We start from the raw sequence: 19,068 nt of genomic DNA, 5'->3' as shown, positions 1-19,068 counted from the left end.
AGCATTTCATTACCTGTATTATCCTTGTCTTGCTAATCGAATATGTACAGCGCGACGTAACTAGATTGCTGAGGAGCGGCCTCTTTCTCGCTCCTTTCTGCGCTTGCTGTGGCCGAGCTTCGCCATGCTCTCTTGCAACTTTCGCCAAAACGACCCCCTCTCGCTTGGTGTTCGCTGTGGGCTCTCCGTGCCAATACCAAATTGTTGGCGCCGTGAGATTCCAGGCGATGCTGTCCAACTTTGCGGAGAATAGCAGTAGTCCTCCAGCAGCTTGTCGCTGTAGAAACCTCGTTTCTGCGTCATGAAGTGTTTGATCAGTCAGGAGTACATAATTCCACAAGCACAAGTCGGTCACGCACCTCTTCGAATTTCTCGTAAACCAAGTGCACAGGCACATCTAAGTAATTCGCCAGTCCGAGCTGCAAGCTGCAAAGTACGCATGCAAAGCATATTGTTAGCTGTTGTACCGATCCAATTGCACCCAGATCAGCCTGGCGGATACCTCATTTGCACCGGCTGAAGAGATATTTGTCGTCGAGAAAACGTGGGGGTCGCTTGGGACACAAAGGATACACCGTAGTCCGACTGCATTTTAAACAGTCAAATTGATGAGCCCGCCTGGAATTCCACTCCCAACATATACCCACGTCCCATCAAACTGACCTGTGGCTGGTGCGAGAACTTCACGGAGTGCTCGTACATGTGTCGATAGACAGCATCTCCTAAAGATTCAAGCTCGCTGCCGCGTTCCTCGCAAAGTTGCACTCTATCAATGAACGATGTCCACTGTTGAAGACAAAGTGTACGTTACAAAGTGCGACGTCACAAAGACCCATACCGGGGTACCCGGTTTGATACTACCACAGCAAGTTTCATTCTGCACGCACCTCGGCGAGAGTTTCTTCAGCGGTGTATTTGCGAATAAATGGATGTTGGAGCAACGCTTCAGCTGACGGTCTGTCGTCTGGGTCAATCGTAAGGCACTACACTCATACCCAATGGGTACCAGTCAGTATACACACCAAGCACAAGGCTTGCAAAAATGAACGAACCTGATCGGTGAACGAGCGGCATTCTTCAGAGTATGCTTCAGCCGGCAACTTCAGGCATTGTTCGTTTGCAACCTGAAAGGGTGTCAGTCTATGTTGTGAGTACGCAAGTAGGAAAAGAAGGCTGGACTAAAGAGAAAACTCACGGAATCAACCAAGCCGAAAAATCCGTCCTGCGTCGGAAGCGGATAGCGGCCCAGAGCAACAGATATTAAGGCGAGTCCAAAAGACCAAACATCGGCTACAAAAACAACAACAAGACAGAAAATTCGTGAGCACGCTGTGACTAGGGGCCACATCCCACGCACGACTCACCAGGATAAGAGTAATCACCGCCACCTATCCGCTCGGGTGCCATGTAAAGTAGAGTACCCACAAATGTCTTCGTTGTGGTGGAGGAATCATTCAGTGTACGAGCCAAACCAAAGTCCGAAATTTTGACATCGCCTTCTCGGTTTGTCAGCAAATTGTGCGGCTTAATGTCGCGGTGTACCATCCGCTTGTTGTGAATATGAGCTAACCCATGTAAGACGCCCGACGCCAAGCGTGCTAGAACCTTTTCGTTTTGGCAGCCACCACGCAGAACAATATCTTGCAGTGACCCCGTGCTCATGTACTCCATAACCATGCAAATTGAGTTTTTTGGGCGATCGACAAACGCATCGTAAAATGACACGATGTAAGGGCTGGGCCTGGAATATATAAAATAACAAAGCCCTGTTAGTAAAACACGCACAAGCGTATTCTGGGGAAAGCAAGCATATTCGCCAGGTAAGACGCATACTTCGCCTTGGGCTTGTTGGGGCTGTTTCCGGGGGTATCGTGATACGGCATGGGGCTGTCGTTACTTCCCATGGGAACCAGATTAGAGTACAATGCATGCAGCTCGCGCACCATTTGCCGGCGTTGCCCTCGTCCGTACACAGGAACATCCTGTATCCCATATTTACAATATAAGCACAAAGTGGATTTAGCAACAAGACCAACTGTAGGCAGAGCACATCGTAAGAACTCACCTTGACAGCGACCACTTTCAGCGTGGGAATGTGAATGGCCTTATAAACTACCCCGGAGGCTCCTCTACCAATTTCTTTAACACGCTCGAGATTTTCTTGCAGATGCAGGCATGCAGCATCCGGTGATGAAATACCCGCTTCCGACACTGCCACATTCTTGGTCGTAAACATGCCATGATTCGGTGAATACGCACTCCCAGCACTATGCCGCCCACCATCTACAGTACATCATTAAATTTAAAGTCAACAGAAGTGAAGCATCAATAGTTAGCAGCGCCCGACTCAAAAGTCACAAATCGCATGCGGACCGCACCGTTTGGAGATTGAAGGTCCGACTCTGAGCCGGAACTGAAATTTAGTTTCATCATCGCCTGCTGTGCGGCGCTAGGGCCACTCACAGGAGTATTCGATCCCGACGCAGCTGCAGCAGCAATTGCAGCTGCCTCCATAGCATCTCGTTTCGCAATAAGCCTAGTAGCTGCTCGCTGAGCCCGCTCCTCCGCTTGCTGGGGTGTGGGCATATCTTCAAGTTTGAGTCGAAGCTGGGGCCGCTTGCCTGCACGGGCACTACCTGGGGTCCTCTTAGCAGACTCTACGGTTTTCCATTGCGGTGAGCTATCGCGAGGAGTAGATACTGGTGGCGGTGTACCTGTGGACGAAGGCGATTGCGCCTGTTTTACCGGCGACAGTGGTTGAGGCCGTTTATCTTCGAGAGTGAGTTGGTTCGCTAGCGCATCAATTTCTTTGTCCAGTTCGGTCACAGTATGGTCGGCATTCTTCTCCGTAGCAGCACCATTAGTCTGATGGCAGCCAATGCTACGAGCCGATTTCGGCGCTGGAACGGAAGCATCGCCGCGTGGACGAGCAGATGCCGATGTGATTTTTGCAGCCTGCGAGAGCGATTCCCCTTTGTGCGGCTGCTCCAGCAACTCGGTCGTCTCCAGAGAAACCAGAAAATCCTTGTCCATCCACGGACACTCCCACGACTTGACCTCTGCAATCCGCAGTTCTCGCGGGCAAATATCCGGGAAAATGCGTGCGATCACCTCGTCGTCCGCCTATCAACAGAGCAACAAGACACCACATAAGTCCACATCTCCTCAGTAGCTGAACATTCTCCTCCGGCACCTGCTTGGTGAGACTCGGCGCCGATTGCGGTCGCATCAGCGTGTTCTTGTGCACGAGGAATGTCGCATGGTGCGGCGCCCGACCCGCCCGCAGCAGGATGGGACTGGCGCCGTCCGCTGTGTTGGCGAAGGGTGAGCTGTTGGATTGCAGAGTCGTGTTGGCGGCCGCCCGCTCGCGACTCTCACGGCCCTCGTAGTTGGCGCTCTCCACGCGGCCGCGCTTGCGGAATCTCTCGAGGAGCGTCTGGCGCGAGACCTCCTCGATGGAGCCGCTCAGCAGGTCGCGGCGGTGGCTGGAGGAGCTGCTGCTGCTGGAGGCCGCTGACGGAGGCGACGTCTCGCGCTGCGCCGCGGGCTTGGACACGTGCCGGTTCTTCTTCATCGTGAGCTGCTCCGGCATTTGACTTGCTGCTTACGATCAAGCCCAGGAAGTGTATCCCCCGCTCGCCTGGAATCTAGCAATACCGATCTGTTTGAAGAGGGAAATCAGATGGCTACACTTTACGCGACCTGACCTTCGCTGGCGAAGAGCGGAGTGACGCTCAGCGAATAGAGAGGTAAGTCTTTACTTTCTGCACTGGTACGCGAGCGTGGGAATACTTCAGAGTGTTAGGGCACCTACGACATCTCCGCATCCGCCCTCTCGTTCCAGTTGTACCAGTGTGCACGATTGCCGTGAAACCCAACCAAACGCCCAAGAGAGATCTATGCACGTCGAACGTCGCTAGTGCTAACGACGTTCGATGCTCCAGTGAAGCCTACAGCATTGTGCTGTTGCCAAATAAAATGCGAAGGTTATGGCTGTGATGTTAATGTAACGCAGATAACCCCCGAGAAAATCAAGCTTGCTCACAGGACCCACTTCCTTCTGGCAGGAGACTCCTGCACGTATAAGGTTCGGTCTGGAGAATAATGGATTGGCCGAGTTCAATGTTCGGCGCAAGCTATCGCTAGTTCTCCATTCTCCAAGCTCTATCAATACGATGCTGCCCAGGCTGTGGACGATGAACAGCTCTGCGAATGCTTAAAATAAGCACCGGAATGGCAGCCTTGCGTGCAAAATTGCTGATCCGCCTGCGATGCTGCAGACCACCACTATATTTACCATGGACGCCAGCGGCACCTCCCACCTGTGAGGCGATTTTTAGAGATGGAAACCTCCAGAACTGCGGTCTATCTCCGGACATGGTTCTTGTCCGACAACTTGGCTTGCAGAAGTAGTAGATGGCTCGTCGGTTGATGTCCGTTTCCTGAGCTCATTCTTGATTCGGCTTGAGCGAGTGCGCGAGGAAGAACAGACTGAGACCAAGCGACTGGCAGCATGCGCTATCGGGAGGGACTCGCATTGCTCCTGAGCACGACGATGGGGTGGAGCCCGGTGCTTGGAGCAGCCACGTGGCCGTCCACCTGCTCGGATTCAGCGATGTCAGTGTGGCAAGCCACGTGTCCCGCGCGCACGGCGAACAACACCAACTACGTGTCGCCAACCGGCATGACTTCCGCTGAGATCAACGCCGACGAGGCGAATGCCCTTGTAGCGTACAAGACGGCACGTCAGAGTGCTCTCAAGTTGAGCGCTGTTGCAGGAAATTCTGCAATGTCGGGAATGCGCCAGAAGAGCGAGAGCTGGTACAAGAAATCGTTGGCGAGCTTTACCACCTACATCTGCGTCCAGTCCTCGACCGACGCAGAGCTGGAGCGCTGCGTGGACCCCTCAAGCAGTGATGCTATGCGCGACATCAATGGCAAATGCGTTGTCATGCTAGACGCTGACTCCTGCAACAGCAAGGACAAGTGCGAGCGCAGGAGCAATTGCAAGTGGGACGACGTCGTTCCTAATGGAAAGGAAGCCCGCCGTCAGATCTTCACGGACGCTGATGTTACTGCTGCGACCAAGTGGATGTCAACGGGGTACCCTAGTTCCTTGGCCCCTTTTGTGGCTCCTGGCACCGTCATGGGTGTGCTTACAGCGTTGAGCTGCATTGGCTTCGTAGTGCTCCGATGCGTATTCAACCGCTGTGGTGGTCGTGAGCCCAACGAGAAAGGCTACTCGCGCTGTGACGTCCTCGTCCCGACGCTCACTTTCTTGATCTGTTCGCTGGCAGTCTTCATCTGCATGGTCATCACAGCAGCACTCAATACAAGCATCTCGGATGGCGTTGAAGATGTTCTGTACTCGCTAAAGGCTACCTTAGAGAACGCCAACATCTTTGTGGCCAATTTGCTGACGCCCCTGAACGACGCCACCGCTGAACTTACTGTAGCGTCGAAGGCGGTGAACGCTCAGCTGAAGAACTCGGACTGGATCGTGAATGACGGCGCCACGCTCAGGCAGATGATTGCGGATTTCGGTAGCATCTATTACAACCACGGCACATTCCCGACCCTGACCTGCGATCCTGCGACGAGCGAGACATTCTGCATGGCATGCCCCGACCGAGTTTGCGGCTCCCCCGTCACGTTCTTCGTCAACAACACCGCAGCCGCAATCACGGCAAGCAGCGACATTGTAGGAGACGCGGTGGGCTTGCTTCTAAGCTCACTTGTGAACGGAAGCGCTGCACTCGACACGACTCTGCGTACGGCGAAACGGGATATTGCGGTTTTGGGCGCAGCTACAAACAGCTCCATGGATGTCGTGGGCGTGCTTACCAGTACTTTCAACGACCTATCATTCTCGCGCAGCGCACTCGTGGTGTGCGTGTTCCTGTTCGGCATGATCTCGTCGATCCTGGGGATCATTGCCATCGTAAAGAACGCCTGCACTGCTAAGACGACCCAGTGGGTGCATCTGCTTCACGTAAGCTGGGCGCTGGGTGTGCTTGTGTGCGTGTTAAGCTTTGTGCTTTCGGCATCCCTCCTTGCAGTCGGAGCTGTGTGGTATGACTCGTGCGAGTACATGAAGCTACTCCACGAGGACATGTCCCCGTACGCATCGACGCAGCTATCTGCGATGGCGAATGCTTGCTTCAACGGCAGTAATGTGCTCACACCGCTTGGTCTCGATGCTCCTCTGACCTTCTCCTGCAATGTGGAAGACGAGTATAAGGTCGTGAAGACAGCGGACACCACGAGCGTCGGAACAGTCATCTCGAAGTACGGCGAGATCGTGTCCAACTTCGACCTCACCGATTTTAACTTCAACTCGACGCGCTCGAGGAACTTCGTGTCCAAGCTTGCCACTGCAGCTGAGGCCGCGAAAAAGAAGCCGGCCGTGAAATTCACACAGGAAAACATCCTGACTCCCTGGCTGGCATACAACGAGCTGGCCACATCGTACGGCTGTGTCAACAAGACCACGGAGGAGCTCCCTGTGTGCTACATGACGGGTCTGTGCGAGTCCGACACGTCGGCCAAGACGACAACGCAAGCCGCTTGCCAGCTTGCATTCTACGAGGCGTACGAGTACATGTTGGCCTTCGACAAGGCGAGCACGATGCTGGACGAGATGCGCGAGACTCTTCTGGGAGACACGGGCAAAACCTTCCCAGACCAGTGGAATTACTCCATGTCAATCTCCGAGTTCGCCACTACGTACTTCACCAAGATTACTGCTCTGAAGACCGGCCCGCTGTTGACGATGCTGGGGGAGAAGGGAACGGTGCGCAGCCTCATGACGTCCGTGGAGCGGGCACGCTGCTCGGGCGACTGCGCGTGGGCCAACCTGTCCTTCGACGCCATCAACGAGTCGCTCTGTCAGAACGTGCTGGGCACGACACTGGCCATCTCGTTGTGCGCGCTGTTCCTGAGTCTGTTCCTGCTGCCGCTCATCCTCTCAGCAATCCTCCTGCAGAAGCGTCTGCGCGGCGTGGCCAAGGGCACGTACGACCAGCTGGAGTTGCGTTTGCAGGAGCTGGAGCGCCGCGCCAAGCAGCAGAAGCAGGAGTCCGAGGGTCTGTCACCCAACGGCGAAAGCTCCAAGCCCACGAGCGGCCTCAGTGCGCTCGGCGGGCTCTTCAAGGGCAAGAAGGTGCAGCAGCCGACGGGCTCTCCGTAACGCGGTTTATTAGCCTCCTTTTCTATAAGCCAGCGCCGTGCTTGCTCAACGGAAGGTGAGCACACCAGCGCAGGACCTCGACTATTAAAATACAAGTAGCATTTGCATAAGTCAGCAGTTTGCCATTTGCGAAAAAGTATCTTGCCTCTTCAACTTGCTCTGGACGCTGTTTCAGCCAATCAAAATCGATGCAGTTCTATGTTGAACCGCTGCATTTCTACCAACCAGTGGCCAGTTCCAGTTCAGTATCACATTTCCACAGGTCATCGATGGCAGCTCGCGACGTAGTGGTGCTGGGTGGGGGCATCTCGGGCCTGACGCTGGCCTACTTCCTGCGCCAGGCGCTGCCCAAGGCCGCAGCCGATGCCACGCGTATCCGCGTGCTGGACGCCGGCCCCGTCCCTGGCGGGTGGGTGCACACGGCCAAGCGCGACGGGTTCCTGTTCGAGGAAGGTCCAAGAGGTTTCCGACCCTCGCGCAATGGCGCCGAGATGCTGAGATTGGTGGAACAGCTGCAGCTGCAGAGTCGCATGCAGGCCGTGGACCCGGCGGCACACGCGCGATTCATCCTGCGCCACGGGAAGGTGGAGAAGGTGCCTGGATCGCTACTGGAGGCGCTCCGGTGGCCGCTGTCGCTGCCTGTGGCGCGCGCGGCGCTGCACGAGCTGTTCGTTAAACCAGGGACAGCAGAGGACGAGTCTGTGTACCAGTTTATGGCCAGGAGGTTCAGTCCCTTAGTGGCTGAACGGCTGCTGGACCCCGTGGCGTCGGGAATCTTCGGTGGAGACATCAGGAAGCTCTCGATGCGCTCGTGCTTCGCCATGCTTGTGGATATGGAGAGGAAGCACGGGTCGGTGGTCAAGGGGATGCTGTTTGGTGGCACTGGCGACGACACGCTGCTGGATGGCACCAACAAGTCGGACTTTGTCAAGAAGCATGATAAATCGGTCAGTGTGAGCTTCACGGACGGCATGAGTACACTGATGGATGCACTGGCAGACAGTATTGAGAACGACCCGATGGCGGAGCTGCAGCTGAACACGAAGGTGACGAGACTAGCGGTCCACGGTCTCGACAACGCATCGTCAAAGGCCCCCAGCTTCGTGGTGGAGAGCAAGGATCCCACGTCCGGGGAGTATCGGGAGCCGATTAAGGCCTCGCACGTGTTTTCGACCATCCCGGCATGCTATTTAGCCCCGGCTGTGAAGGACACGGCGCCTGGATTGGCAGAAGCGTTGAGCGAGATCAAGTTTGTAGACATGGGCATGGTGCACGTCGGATACAACGACAAGGTGCTGTCTACCGAGGGCTTTGGGTATCTGATCCCAACTGCAGAGCGTGAAAAAATACTTGGTGTTGTGTTCGACTCCAACACTTTCCCTGTGCAGAACGCTGAAGGCAAGACGCAGACGCGACTGAGTGTCATGAGCGGTGGCGCGCACTTCCGTGAAGTGGCGTCGCTGCCGGAAGGAGAACTGGAGCGCAATGCCCTGGATGCCCTCAATAGACATCTCGGTATCACGCGTGAGCCTGACTACGTGCGTGCTATGACGATTAAGAACGGAATCCCGCAGTACCACGTGGGCTTTGCTCAGACGTTGCAGCGTATTGAGAAGCAGGCGGCGCGCAGCGCACCGGGTCTGTTTCTGGGTGGCAACAGCTTCTACGGCATTGGTCTCGCTGACTGCGTGACCCACTCCAAGCAGCTCGCGCTCAAGTTTGCCAAGATCGCGTCGTCTTGAGAGAATAGAGCTACGAGGCAGTTGGTGCATGTGCACATTTTGGTGCCTGAAGAGTGCGTGCGTAGTGTGCGATGGTGCGTGAAGTATCTTCCACACTGCAGTGAAAATGGGCAAATTGCTACCGTTCTCTTTCGTGCCGGTTTTCGAGTTCTTCGTATTTATTTGGGCGGGCGTGTTGTGCAGAAACGGCTTTTCGGGAGCGACTTCTTCAGCTCGTCGATCTTTCGGAGCTGTTGCGTGCTGCAGCCAATATGTCGCGGACTGCGCCATCTCGAGCGCTTGATCCTGTCTACGGTAGGCTTGGCGTCTTCGTTGTGGACATCTCGTGGGTCGCCTTACAAACTGTTCACTGTCCGCTGCAGATACGGTGTACACGGTCTCCAATTCAGGCGGCTCATTCCGCAAGGGTGTCTACCGAGCATCTTCGAAGCCTGCTAGCACTGTGAGCTCCATCGGTAACCAGAACCCGGCGGAGGGTAATGAACTCGTAAGCGGCAGCCAGCGGGTCAAGTTCCATCGGAGACCAGTGCTGCCGCACCTGCAAACGGAGCCACCGGAAGTTTTACTTGCTCCGGTATATGCCGCCTCGGCACCGCCAGTCAAGCATCGAGATACGAAATTGTCAACACCCTCCCATGTTGCTGCCGATGTAGTTAATGGAAATACTCGGTCAGTGGGTATCCAGACTGTTTATCGCGAGTCGGAGGCGCAGACAGACCCGTACACACCAGACTACACCGTTCAAAAGACAGCTACTGGTTTAGCACCCGAGATTGCCACGCTTGCGGGGCTAAGCCATGCACGTGGTCAACTACCAGTTGGGCAGGCGGAGCTGGAACTTATGGAGCGCAACCGCAAGAAGAGAGCTTTCGAGGCGTCGCTTCCCCCCATGACCGACGAAGCGAGCTTTCTGTTGCGCAAGGCAATGCTGGAAGCACAAGAAACTCGTGAATGGGCATTCCGCGAGGCGGAGATCGATGCTTTCCACGATCAGCGTGTTGTACTACTTGAGCAAGCACTTGCGGAGCGCGAGAAAGAGACCGCATTTCTTTCGGAGCAACGGCTTGAAGCGCTTCGTCAGCGGCTGCTACATGAAAAAGAAAATGCGCTTGAAAGTATTCAACAAGAACGCGTGACAGCTCTGCGAAAGTTGACGAAGAAACGAGCTCAGAGACAGCAAGAGCGCGGGTTTGGCGCATCACGTCCGGAGAGAGGCCGCGACATCATTGCCGAGTACGCGAACTTCGGCTCGCAAGTATATGCCCCTGTCACCCGAGATGGGAAGGCTGGCAAAATCGAGGTTCGTGAATTGGGCATCGGGAAGGCGCAGTTTTTGCAGCTTGATGCTTTACGCGAGCTTGAGAGTGCTTTACCTGCGCGGATGTTACTTCCTGCTGCTGGCAAGTACAAACCCCGTGAGAAGAGTGGCCACACTGCCAAGGAAAGGAAGCAAGCAGCTATAGAAGCCCACCTCCTGAAGATGGAATCGATCATCAAGAAAAACAAGGAACAGAAGGAAAGTACCAGTGCGGGTGATACTACCCCTGGAGCTCATAACAATGCTCGCCTGAATGCTGCTAGCCCGCTTTCACGACGAGCGAGTCAGAGACAACCACTAGTACGTCCACCCACACCTGACTACGCAGCGGGTCATACGGCCGATTCGCAAGAGAACGAAGTGGAGGATGCAGTACGCTTACTGCAGAAATTGCTGCGCGGCCGTGCTGTCCAAAATATGATGTTCGAGGGTAAGGAGAGGCGTGCCGAGCTCATTGCAGAGCTGCGTGCAGCCGACGAGCAACTAGCTCTGCAGCACCGCCATGAATTCGCACTCGCGCAAGGTTCTGGCAACGAGGCAATCGACCGTGTTGCAGACGCAGCAAAAACCCGCGTGGAGGGCGAAGTGGTTTCTGAAATGCTCGACTTCTTGTCGAAAGAGCTCTATCGATCTCGTGAGGTGGCTAAAATGCGTGCTTTCGTGGCCAAGGCAGCTGAACAGCGTCACGTGCGCGAGGTAGAGGAAGGCGGGCGACGACAAGCTGAAGACCTCTTACGTGAACGGGAAGATGAAGTATTCCGACGGGTTATGCAGGTGCATCAAGAAACATCTCGCGACTTCGTTGACGACATGCTGGAGGATGTAGCTCTGGAACAATCTCATTCCCAAGCGCTGCAGGAGCTACACGTACGCAGCGCTGGTGTCGATGGACTGGTGCTTCAGCTGGAGAGTGAACTGGACAGCGATGAAAATATTGTGCGTGAGCTAGTGGCAAGCTTCTTGCTACCACAAGTCCACAGACAGCACGTACGCCGTCAAGTTACTCAGGAACAGAGAAAATATGTGACGGCAGCCCACGCTTTACTAACAGAGATGGTTACCGGAATGAGTCAACCGAAACCCAATTCCAGTAGCAACGAGGCAACAGAAGACATTCTTTGACACATGAAGGAATATAAGGCTTATTGAGGCGCTAGCCAACATGGTGACTTATCCTTGATGCACAAGCAATAATGTCTTACTCGTTGCGTACTCGGATTTCACAGCTAACGGGTCAATTCACGTGATAGCTACTTGCCGCTCGCACCCCCGGCAGAAATACCGGTGGTGCCACTTCCTGCAGACTTGAGGAATGCATCGAGATGCTGTCCTTGATACTTGAGAAAGTCTAGCTCCTCTTTGAACTTCTTCTCCTGCAAAGCTTTGCGCTCGGCCGCTCGTTTCTCAATAACCTCGAGTTTGTTGGTTAGCTCCGCCACTTTGCTTTCGCTCTCGTCCTTGTCACGCTGAAGGCTGGCGATCTGCTCTGCCAGGTCACCCATGCCGTCTTCGGCCTGCAATTGTTTTCGGACGCCAAAGGTCAAACTCGAGTCGTACAGTGTCTTGTAGGCATCCGTAGTGAGTCGAAGCTCATCACGAACGCGTAGAAGCAACAGTCCTCGCTCGGGGCAGTTGAGTGTCACCTCACGAATAAGCTCATCGAAAGCTTGCGAGTACAGATCCTCCCGGACGGGACAAATACCGCTTTCACGGGCTTGTCGCTGTAGTAGCTTGGCATCAAGTGCCTCCTGCAATTTCAGCACATCGAAGCGAGTCGAGGGCACGCTGGACGCGTACCGAAGCCAGAAACCTGAATTCTCCTCGGACCACATCCTGAAAACAGCAGAAGCGATGGTTTAGCACATGTCATTGCAAGTGATCGGGTGGTGATAACGGTGACGCACTGGGGCGGTAAGACAGCATTTAGGATATCCTCGACCTTTGCAACACCATCGGAGCTTTTGCCATTAACTGCCCCACTCGACTCCGCGGCTGCTGCCACTACAGTTGCTGCGGTGATGGAATTCGAGGAACCTGCGTTGGCAGCACCCGGCGTCCTCTTCGGTGGGTCTAGCGTTTCGCCCGTGAAGATCGGCTCGCCATATTGCACGAGGGATTCTGGAGGTGTCGGTGTTGACATCTTGCTCGTACAAATGCTTGGTGTTTCTCCAATTCACGTCTGCTAGCAACCGTCGCGTCCGTTCACGAACTCAACTTATCAAGACTCTGCAAACGCACCCCATCGTTATTTGCTTTTCTGCCTACAACTTCCTAGTGACGCTGGTTAGATTTCGCAGCTACAAGCTCCTGCTTCTCCTGACGCTTGCGCTCCGAGAGTTCTTTGGTTAGCTGCTCTGGGCTCTTGTAATTGTCTTTGGCACCAACTTTGCGCAGCCACTTGCTACTGTTGGTCTGTCGTGCTGCCTCCAACGCTGCAAACTTCATCGAACCAACACGAATGAATCAGTAAAGTTCAAGACAGGATGGCATCATTCTCACGCACGTGCTCTTTGCGAAGAGTCTTGGTGAGCTCGATCGACTGGTTCCAAGCCTTGACGTCACACAGGTCTGGGTGATTGGGTAGCTCCTCTGTGCACTTAGCAATACCCTGCAAATCAGAGAGCAGGCACGTCAATAATCCTGCGGACACTTAAGACAGTTCCCCAACTGATAGCCATACTTTCATCACGCGCTCGTCGCCGAAGGCTTCTCCTATGTACTCGTCCTTCAGAGCCACCTCCAGGATGCCAGTGTTGAAGCGGTTTGATTTAGGCTTCAGTGTTGGATTCTTCTGGGGTAACTTTTCGGCACGGAAGTTGTACGCGAACATGTGGGCACGATTTCTCTACAAACGCCACAGTAAAGTGTAGCTTCAGGAAGGAGAGGGCGATCCACTCATTTCTCAAAACGAAGCGTACCTCAGCATTAACATTAGTTCTCTTGTAACACTTCCCAGTCATCTGCATGTTGTCCCAGTTCGAAGTAGAAGTCTCCCATTGTGGGGTCTCCGCCGAAAGAATGCGCGAGCGAAGCATTTCAACGACCTCCAACTTTGCCGCCGCTTTGTCGGGCGCGGTATCAACTGGGCAGAATACCCGTTCTTCAAAAGAGTAGTTGATGGGTGCATCCTTTCCACCAATACGCTTTTTCGCATGCATGACAGTAGTGCTTGATGGAGGACTGCCAGTCGCGAGTGATGAGGTGCGCGTGGTGCTTGCGGCAGATTTCATTGCCTTCTTCTTCTTCGACCACTGAGAGTCCCCGCTTTGGTCTCTTTGATGCACACGCCCAAACAAACATCGTCGAGAATATAGACCACGCATCATAAGAGACAATGCAGGGATCTATTACCGTCGACAAGTGTGAATCGATCCGCTATTAATTGATCTGGTCAGTGCATTGAGAACACGTGAGAGCTTGTCTTACCTGCAGATACTCTCCACATCTCAAGCCGACTCGGTTGCAGCAGCTGAAGCGGTTTGAACTTGCTGGGCCTGCCGGATACTATTGCGCTCGGCTTGAAGGTGGCGACACAAACTCTCGAGCTTCTTAAGCTTCTCCTGCAACTTCAGCGTTTCCTCTCCAGTTGTCACCTTCTCCTGGATAGAGGCAATCGCGCCGCTGTCATACGCAGCACACTTTTTCCGAAGAGCAAGGTTCTCCTTCTCCAGCTTCTTGGTCGTTTTTGCCATTTTGTCCATTTCCTCACGGAATGTCGTGAACATCTGGTTACTTTTTGTCAGTGTCTCCTGCACGACGTCGAACTTTTCAGAGTAGGAGTTCAGCTGCGCCTGTAGCTGAACCTCGCGATCGGAAAACTCCTTGGCCTTGTCGAGGGTAATCTTAACCTTTTCTGCCTCGCGTGAAGTCAGCTCTACCTGGTGCTGCAGCTTTGTTTCCGCAAGCTGCACTGTCAGATCCTTAGCCTCGAGCTGCCGCTGGAAGTGCTCTTCTCGAGCAGTATACTGTTCAAGGAACGTCTTCAGTTTCTGCTGGAGGCTACAAATATCATGCACATCCAGGGTAGGCAAACGTCAGTTAGAGTGTTGCGTCACTGGTTGGGATAAGGAACTTGGTCACATACTTTTCATTTTCCTTCAATGAGGCCACGTAGTCCTTGCTCTGCTGATCCATTTTCAGGCTCACTTCTTCGATTGTCTTCTGAAACTGAGCCGACAACTCACGTCTGCAATCCCGACATGGACCAAACACGCAACGGTTAAAAAATAATTCAATAAGAAGTCCCCAGTCACATCGCACCCACCTCTTCTGGTCCTCTTCATCGGCAATACGACGGCTTTCACTCTGGATACAACAAATGATGGTGAGCTCGTTATAACGCTGGAACAAGAGCTAGAAATCTCCTCACCACAATGAGCTTGTTCTGCTTCTGCAGCTCCCTGCAGAGCTGCTCCAGCTTGGTCTTGGACGTATTCGTCTTCAACAGCTCCGTGCTCACTACACAACATCCCGAGACTCATCAGCACAGGGAGGTACTTCACGATCTCATTGCAGCATTCACCTGCGCTCTTGCGTTGCTTCAGCAGAATGCACTTGGCATTCAGCTCGCCAATCTTTTTCTGCAGCAGACCCAGTTGTTCACCCTGCAAATTCTACACACGTCAGTCTCCACCTCTTCCGCCCCAACAACTGCCTAAACACGCACCGCCTGGTTGAGACTGTTGACAAGCTCCACCACCTTCTGCTCCGCCGGCATTTCCTTGTCCTCCTTCACAGCCTCCGCCTTCTCCTTGAGCTGCGTCAGCAGCGTCTCGTCCTGGTAAATTCCTGTCACAAACCGTACTTTTCAGTATTTTATCTCTCGAAACTCGCGCTTTTTCGTCGCACCCGTGAGCTCGATGGGCGCCTCGAGGTTCTCGTCGCCGCCCACTTCGATCTCCGCGATTTTTCCGGCCAGCAGCTCCCGCAGCGCGTCCTCGCGATTGGCTTTGGTGTTGCGCTTGCTGTGCGCGTGGTGGCGCCCGGGAGACGCTGCGGACGGTGAGCGCTTTAACTCTCCGCCCTTGCTGGACGGTCGCTTGCTCTTGTGCTTGAGGCTTTTGGTCTCGCGCCCCAGCTGCTTGAGCTCCAGACTCGGGTTCTCCATCTCGTGCGTCTGCTCGTCCGACATCTTTTTCGCGTTTGGGTGGCGCGCTGAGGTTTTGTCTAGTTCGATCTAGCGTACACTATATGTACACAAAATTACCTATACAAAACGCGAGTGGGGGTTTGAAGGATTATCATGTTGATGAAGTCAACCGCACTACGACCATCTTGAGGATATCGAGTACCGCAGCAGCGTTTCCCGCCAGTGCAGACACTTCGACATATATCACGTTGTGCTCACTGCACCACGTGCGAGCTGCTGCTTGCTCCCTTTGGTCCAATTGATTAACGCAGTCGCTCTTGTTGCCGACCATCAACACGGGCAGTGCCTGCGTAGATTGCGTCTCGATGGCTTCGCCCGCCGCAATCTCTCGATGAGCGACGTCGAGGTACTTCGGCAACGCGCGCCACGAAGCTGGCGTCTGCAAACTAAAAACCAGCACGATCGCTCGAACGCTGCGAAAATAGTGCGCGAAGATGTTCGGCCCCGCGAAGCTCTGCGGCGGCACGTCCCACAGCTGACGAACTCTCCGTTAACTCAAGGCCAGATCATCCCAAGCATCAAACAAGGTGACGCACTTCGAAAACTACCGGTTCGTGTCCCTCGAATCGAAGCAGCTTGGCACCTACGTTGGCTACACGGTGCAATGCCGTAATGTGAATGAGTTCACGCAACAGCCATATGACTCGCAGCCTCGCTTGCTCACCCGTGGTGGACGGCGTGTATTCCCCATCGAGCTGGGTCCCTATCAAACGCCTGAACAGCGTCGTCTTGCCCACTGCCGCCTCGCCCAGCACGACCACCTTCAGCTTGTCCAAGGTCAGTGGATCCGAGCCTTTATCTTGCACCGCGGACGTGTGCCTTCGCCTGCTGCTGGACGCTAAGACCAGCACATCATTAGTCGCTGGCAGCTTGAAGGTCGCCCGCTCGCCTTCGGACAGCGCTATACATGCATTACGCCGCCCACGGTAGCCAAGGGCCCTTGCCTTACCTCGGGCGCCCATGCGCTGCGTCGTTTGCCAACCGAACTGCGGTCGCCGTCGGACAAGTCCCATACCGCTACTGTATAAAGGTCAAACTCCTGGTATAATCTATACCTCTATACAAGTAAAACGTATATCCTTGCATAACCGATTGCGATGAAAGTAAATTCAATATCGAAATTCGACCTTGAGAAGTAGTTTCTTCTTCACTACGATGCTACTGACGTATGGTCCACCATGCCGTAATCGAGATGTATCACAGTACGTCCGCTTGGTCCGCCGTCGGATAAGGCAAATGGCTGCGGATGTGCTTCGGTCCAGAGACCCTGGCACGCTGCACTCACTCTACGATTCTCTTGTGCGCGCGCAGGCGACCGACGCAATCTCTCTTCAACGCTAGCAATGGACTCCGTGGACGAGTTCAAGCTGTTCGCAGCGCTCTTCATCTGGGCGCTGGGACTGCTGGGCGGCATCGCGCCGCTGCTGAGCAGCCAGCGCGTCAGCAAGCGCGCCAGCAGCGTGCTCAACATGGTGGCGGCCGGCATCTTCCTCGCCAGCTCGTGCATGCACTTGCTGCCGGACGCGCAGAACAACGAGGCGCTCAACGAGTGGGGATGCGAGCACACAGCCGAGGTCTTCCTCGCCGTCCGGACGCACTACGACGGCGGCAACAAGCGTTGCTTCAAGTGGGCCAACTTCTTTTACGGCTGCGGCTTCCTCATGGTGCTGCTCATCGAGGTGCTGGCGCACACGCTGCAGCGCCACTACGGCAAAGTGCACGGCCACGGCCATGCGCACGGCACCGATCAAGAGCGTGACGCGCTGCTAGCCATCGAGGTCACCCGTGCTGCCGAGCTGGACAACCTGGCCACTGCCAACGAACACTCGCACGGACCCGCTCACGGACACTCGCACGGGCAACTGGAGACGGGAGACTATGGCACTCAAGCAGACGAACTCGCTGTCCAAGGCGAAGACGGAAAGGAGGCGCCGCACTCGCACATTCACGGCATCGTGAAAGGCAACCCTATTTTGGCACTCGTGGTGTTCATCGCGCTGTCTTTCCACTCAGTCATGGAAGGCATGGGCATGGGCGCCTCAAGCACGGCTGCGTGGGATATCCTCGTCGCAATCTTAGCTCACAAGTCGCTGGCCGCGTTCGCGCTGGCACTCGAGTTCGTGCACCACAACGTCTCACAGAAGCAGCTTCTCTCGTCCGTGGCCATCTTCTCGCTCATGACGCCTACGGGCATCCTGTTCGGTCGGTTGCTGGTGGATACAAACCACGCCACACCTGCTGCTGGTGTATGTGCCGCGTTCGCTGGTGGCACCTTCCTCTTCGTCGCCATCATGGAGATCATCCCGCAGGAACTGCAGGACCCACGATACCAGATCGAGAAGTGCTCTGCTCTGCTCGCCGGCTACGGCGCCATGGGCGTGCTCTCCCTCTGGACGTAAAAACACTTTTGACTCATGTACAAGTATTCTCGAAGATAAACAAGAGCGTCGAACGTCAGTAAGGGCATTCAAGAGCCCGCTTCGCCTAGTGCGAACGTCAATTCAGAATTCACTGATAAACGTTAGTAAAAAAGTTAATGAGAGAAAAAAACTTACTCAAGTAGCTAAACCACGCCCAAAAACGTCGAGGGCTTCTCTTCTCTCTCAATCTGGTAGCATGTGGGTTGAACGAACCGCTGCTACTCCACACCACCATCGGCTGCTACAGGCTCCAATGCAGCCAGCGGATACAGCCATCCAGCAATCCTTGAGTTCGCATCCGGCGTTGCCTCTGCTTATCTGCCGTACTTCTGGAACTCCCACTCGCGGTTGTCCAGCGGGCACACCTGGCGGGTCTTGAGCCACCTCGAAATACAGTGGAAGTGGAAGGCGTGATCTGCAACAATAAAAATCACAATACGCCATTAGCAAATAATCCTCTCAATCCCAACCCCAGGCCTCCGACGTACTGCAGACACCCCAGGCCACCGTGCACTCCTCGCTGGTGGCCGACGCCTGGTTGGCCTGGCACTCGATGCACAGGTCCATGATGTGGTTACGGCAGATGGCGCAGTTGTCCACCACGATGTCTAGAAAATTAAAACAACAATTAATTATCAAAGCCCCAGTAAAGATCTCGGCGTGTTTGCGGCGGACGCACCCCAGGACCACAGCGCCACGGCGTTCCACTTCTTGATCTCGAAGCGCTTCTCCTCGCTTGCGTTTGCCGCCGGCGCCACGTCCGCCGTCACCTCGCTCTTCATCTCCTCATCCATCGTGCTGCACTTGCTCGAGCTCTCGACGCCGGGTTGACCGATAGATAGTGAATGGTTTCTTCCTCTCGAAGGGAAGGTACCTTGTGTATTCACTTAAGTACGTATATGCGTCGTCGGATACCGCAACTTTTTCAAGCATCTTCGCCTTTGTTATACCTCGACGGCAACAGCGATGGCATGCAATTATATACTTGTACTAGTACTACCTACACCACTCAATGACATTAATCAATCTGTCTACCTATTGGCATCGAAAATATCTCAAGCTGTCACCCTTACTCAGCGCTCGCGTCACCTAGGAGCTCCAACACCGCTGAGCTTCCCCGTTGTGTCATCCTGTTCCATCACGCATAATTATTAGCTAGCACACCAAGTCTCAAGCTCACAGTCTCACCGATGAAACAGCGGTGCTCATCGACCACTATTCTGGTGCTCCATGGCTGCTCTTGTTGTCCA

The 19,068-nt window shown here is 54.5% G+C and overlaps 10 protein-coding genes across 10 annotated transcripts; 4 read left to right on the top strand and 6 right to left on the bottom strand.

Annotated features, from left to right (window-relative positions):
* Nucleotides 1-60: 60 nt before the first annotated feature.
* On the bottom strand, nucleotides 61-3,592 carry KRP23_7091 (Mitogen-activated protein kinase kinase 3; the record flags this gene model as incomplete). The annotated part of the gene is made up of 12 exons (XM_067892362.1): nucleotides 61-294; nucleotides 360-426; nucleotides 503-585; nucleotides 664-786; nucleotides 888-983; nucleotides 1,053-1,124; nucleotides 1,196-1,290; nucleotides 1,365-1,741; nucleotides 1,834-1,982; nucleotides 2,066-2,283; nucleotides 2,379-3,123; nucleotides 3,194-3,592. The coding sequence occupies 12 exons, from the start codon at nucleotides 3,590-3,592 to the stop codon at nucleotides 61-63; spliced, it is 2,658 nt and encodes an 885-aa protein (XP_067744250.1).
* A 921-nt stretch (nucleotides 3,593-4,513) lies between these two features.
* On the top strand, nucleotides 4,514-7,189 carry KRP23_7090 (uncharacterized protein; the record flags this gene model as incomplete). The annotated part of the gene is made up of 1 exon (XM_067892361.1): nucleotides 4,514-7,189. The coding sequence occupies one exon, from the start codon at nucleotides 4,514-4,516 to the stop codon at nucleotides 7,187-7,189; it is 2,676 nt and encodes an 891-aa protein (XP_067744249.1).
* A 269-nt stretch (nucleotides 7,190-7,458) lies between these two features.
* On the top strand, nucleotides 7,459-8,931 carry KRP23_7089 (Protoporphyrinogen oxidase; the record flags this gene model as incomplete). Its single annotated transcript, XM_067892360.1, has 1 exon — nucleotides 7,459-8,931. The coding sequence occupies one exon, from the start codon at nucleotides 7,459-7,461 to the stop codon at nucleotides 8,929-8,931; it is 1,473 nt and encodes a 490-aa protein (XP_067744248.1).
* A 251-nt stretch (nucleotides 8,932-9,182) lies between these two features.
* KRP23_7088 (Cilia- and flagella-associated protein 91) lies at nucleotides 9,183-11,371 on the top strand (the record flags this gene model as incomplete). The annotated part of the gene is made up of 2 exons (XM_067892359.1): nucleotides 9,183-9,225; nucleotides 9,294-11,371. The coding sequence occupies 2 exons, from the start codon at nucleotides 9,183-9,185 to the stop codon at nucleotides 11,369-11,371; spliced, it is 2,121 nt and encodes a 706-aa protein (XP_067744247.1).
* A 128-nt stretch (nucleotides 11,372-11,499) lies between these two features.
* On the bottom strand, nucleotides 11,500-12,389 carry KRP23_7087 (Axonemal dynein light intermediate polypeptide 1; the record flags this gene model as incomplete). Its single annotated transcript, XM_067892358.1, has 2 exons — nucleotides 11,500-12,082; nucleotides 12,154-12,389. 2 exons carry the CDS (start codon nucleotides 12,387-12,389, stop codon nucleotides 11,500-11,502), a joined length of 819 nt encoding a protein of 272 aa, XP_067744246.1.
* A 131-nt stretch (nucleotides 12,390-12,520) lies between these two features.
* Nucleotides 12,521-13,407, bottom strand: KRP23_7086 (uncharacterized protein; the record flags this gene model as incomplete). The annotated part of the gene is made up of 4 exons (XM_067892357.1): nucleotides 12,521-12,688; nucleotides 12,753-12,857; nucleotides 12,930-13,094; nucleotides 13,168-13,407. 4 exons carry the CDS (start codon nucleotides 13,405-13,407, stop codon nucleotides 12,521-12,523), a joined length of 678 nt encoding a protein of 225 aa, XP_067744245.1.
* A 288-nt stretch (nucleotides 13,408-13,695) lies between these two features.
* Nucleotides 13,696-15,380, bottom strand: KRP23_7085 (Gamma-taxilin; the record flags this gene model as incomplete). The annotated part of the gene is made up of 7 exons (XM_067892356.1): nucleotides 13,696-14,248; nucleotides 14,334-14,435; nucleotides 14,514-14,554; nucleotides 14,619-14,707; nucleotides 14,772-14,853; nucleotides 14,916-15,037; nucleotides 15,098-15,380. 7 exons carry the CDS (start codon nucleotides 15,378-15,380, stop codon nucleotides 13,696-13,698), a joined length of 1,272 nt encoding a protein of 423 aa, XP_067744244.1.
* A 109-nt stretch (nucleotides 15,381-15,489) lies between these two features.
* Nucleotides 15,490-16,411, bottom strand: KRP23_7084 (Ras-related protein Rab-32D; the record flags this gene model as incomplete). Its single annotated transcript, XM_067892355.1, has 4 exons — nucleotides 15,490-15,873; nucleotides 15,935-15,990; nucleotides 16,063-16,236; nucleotides 16,348-16,411. 4 exons carry the CDS (start codon nucleotides 16,409-16,411, stop codon nucleotides 15,490-15,492), a joined length of 678 nt encoding a protein of 225 aa, XP_067744243.1.
* A 330-nt stretch (nucleotides 16,412-16,741) lies between these two features.
* On the top strand, nucleotides 16,742-17,797 carry KRP23_7083 (Protein zntD; the record flags this gene model as incomplete). Its single annotated transcript, XM_067892353.1, has 1 exon — nucleotides 16,742-17,797. The coding sequence occupies one exon, from the start codon at nucleotides 16,742-16,744 to the stop codon at nucleotides 17,795-17,797; it is 1,056 nt and encodes a 351-aa protein (XP_067744242.1).
* A 335-nt stretch (nucleotides 17,798-18,132) lies between these two features.
* On the bottom strand, nucleotides 18,133-18,612 carry KRP23_7082 (RING-box protein 1; the record flags this gene model as incomplete). The annotated part of the gene is made up of 3 exons (XM_067892352.1): nucleotides 18,133-18,233; nucleotides 18,307-18,426; nucleotides 18,498-18,612. 3 exons carry the CDS (start codon nucleotides 18,610-18,612, stop codon nucleotides 18,133-18,135), a joined length of 336 nt encoding a protein of 111 aa, XP_067744241.1.
* Between the last annotated feature and the right edge of the window lie 456 nt (nucleotides 18,613-19,068).

This window comes from Phytophthora ramorum, assembly GCF_020800215.1.
Source record: "Phytophthora ramorum isolate Pr-102 chromosome Unknown Phyram_PR-102_s0006, whole genome shotgun sequence".
Classification (NCBI taxonomy): Eukaryota; Oomycota; class Peronosporomycetes; order Peronosporales; family Peronosporaceae; genus Phytophthora; species Phytophthora ramorum.
The sequence above is the reverse complement of the archived record's forward strand: the minus strand, read 5'-3'. Positions and strand labels throughout refer to the sequence as shown.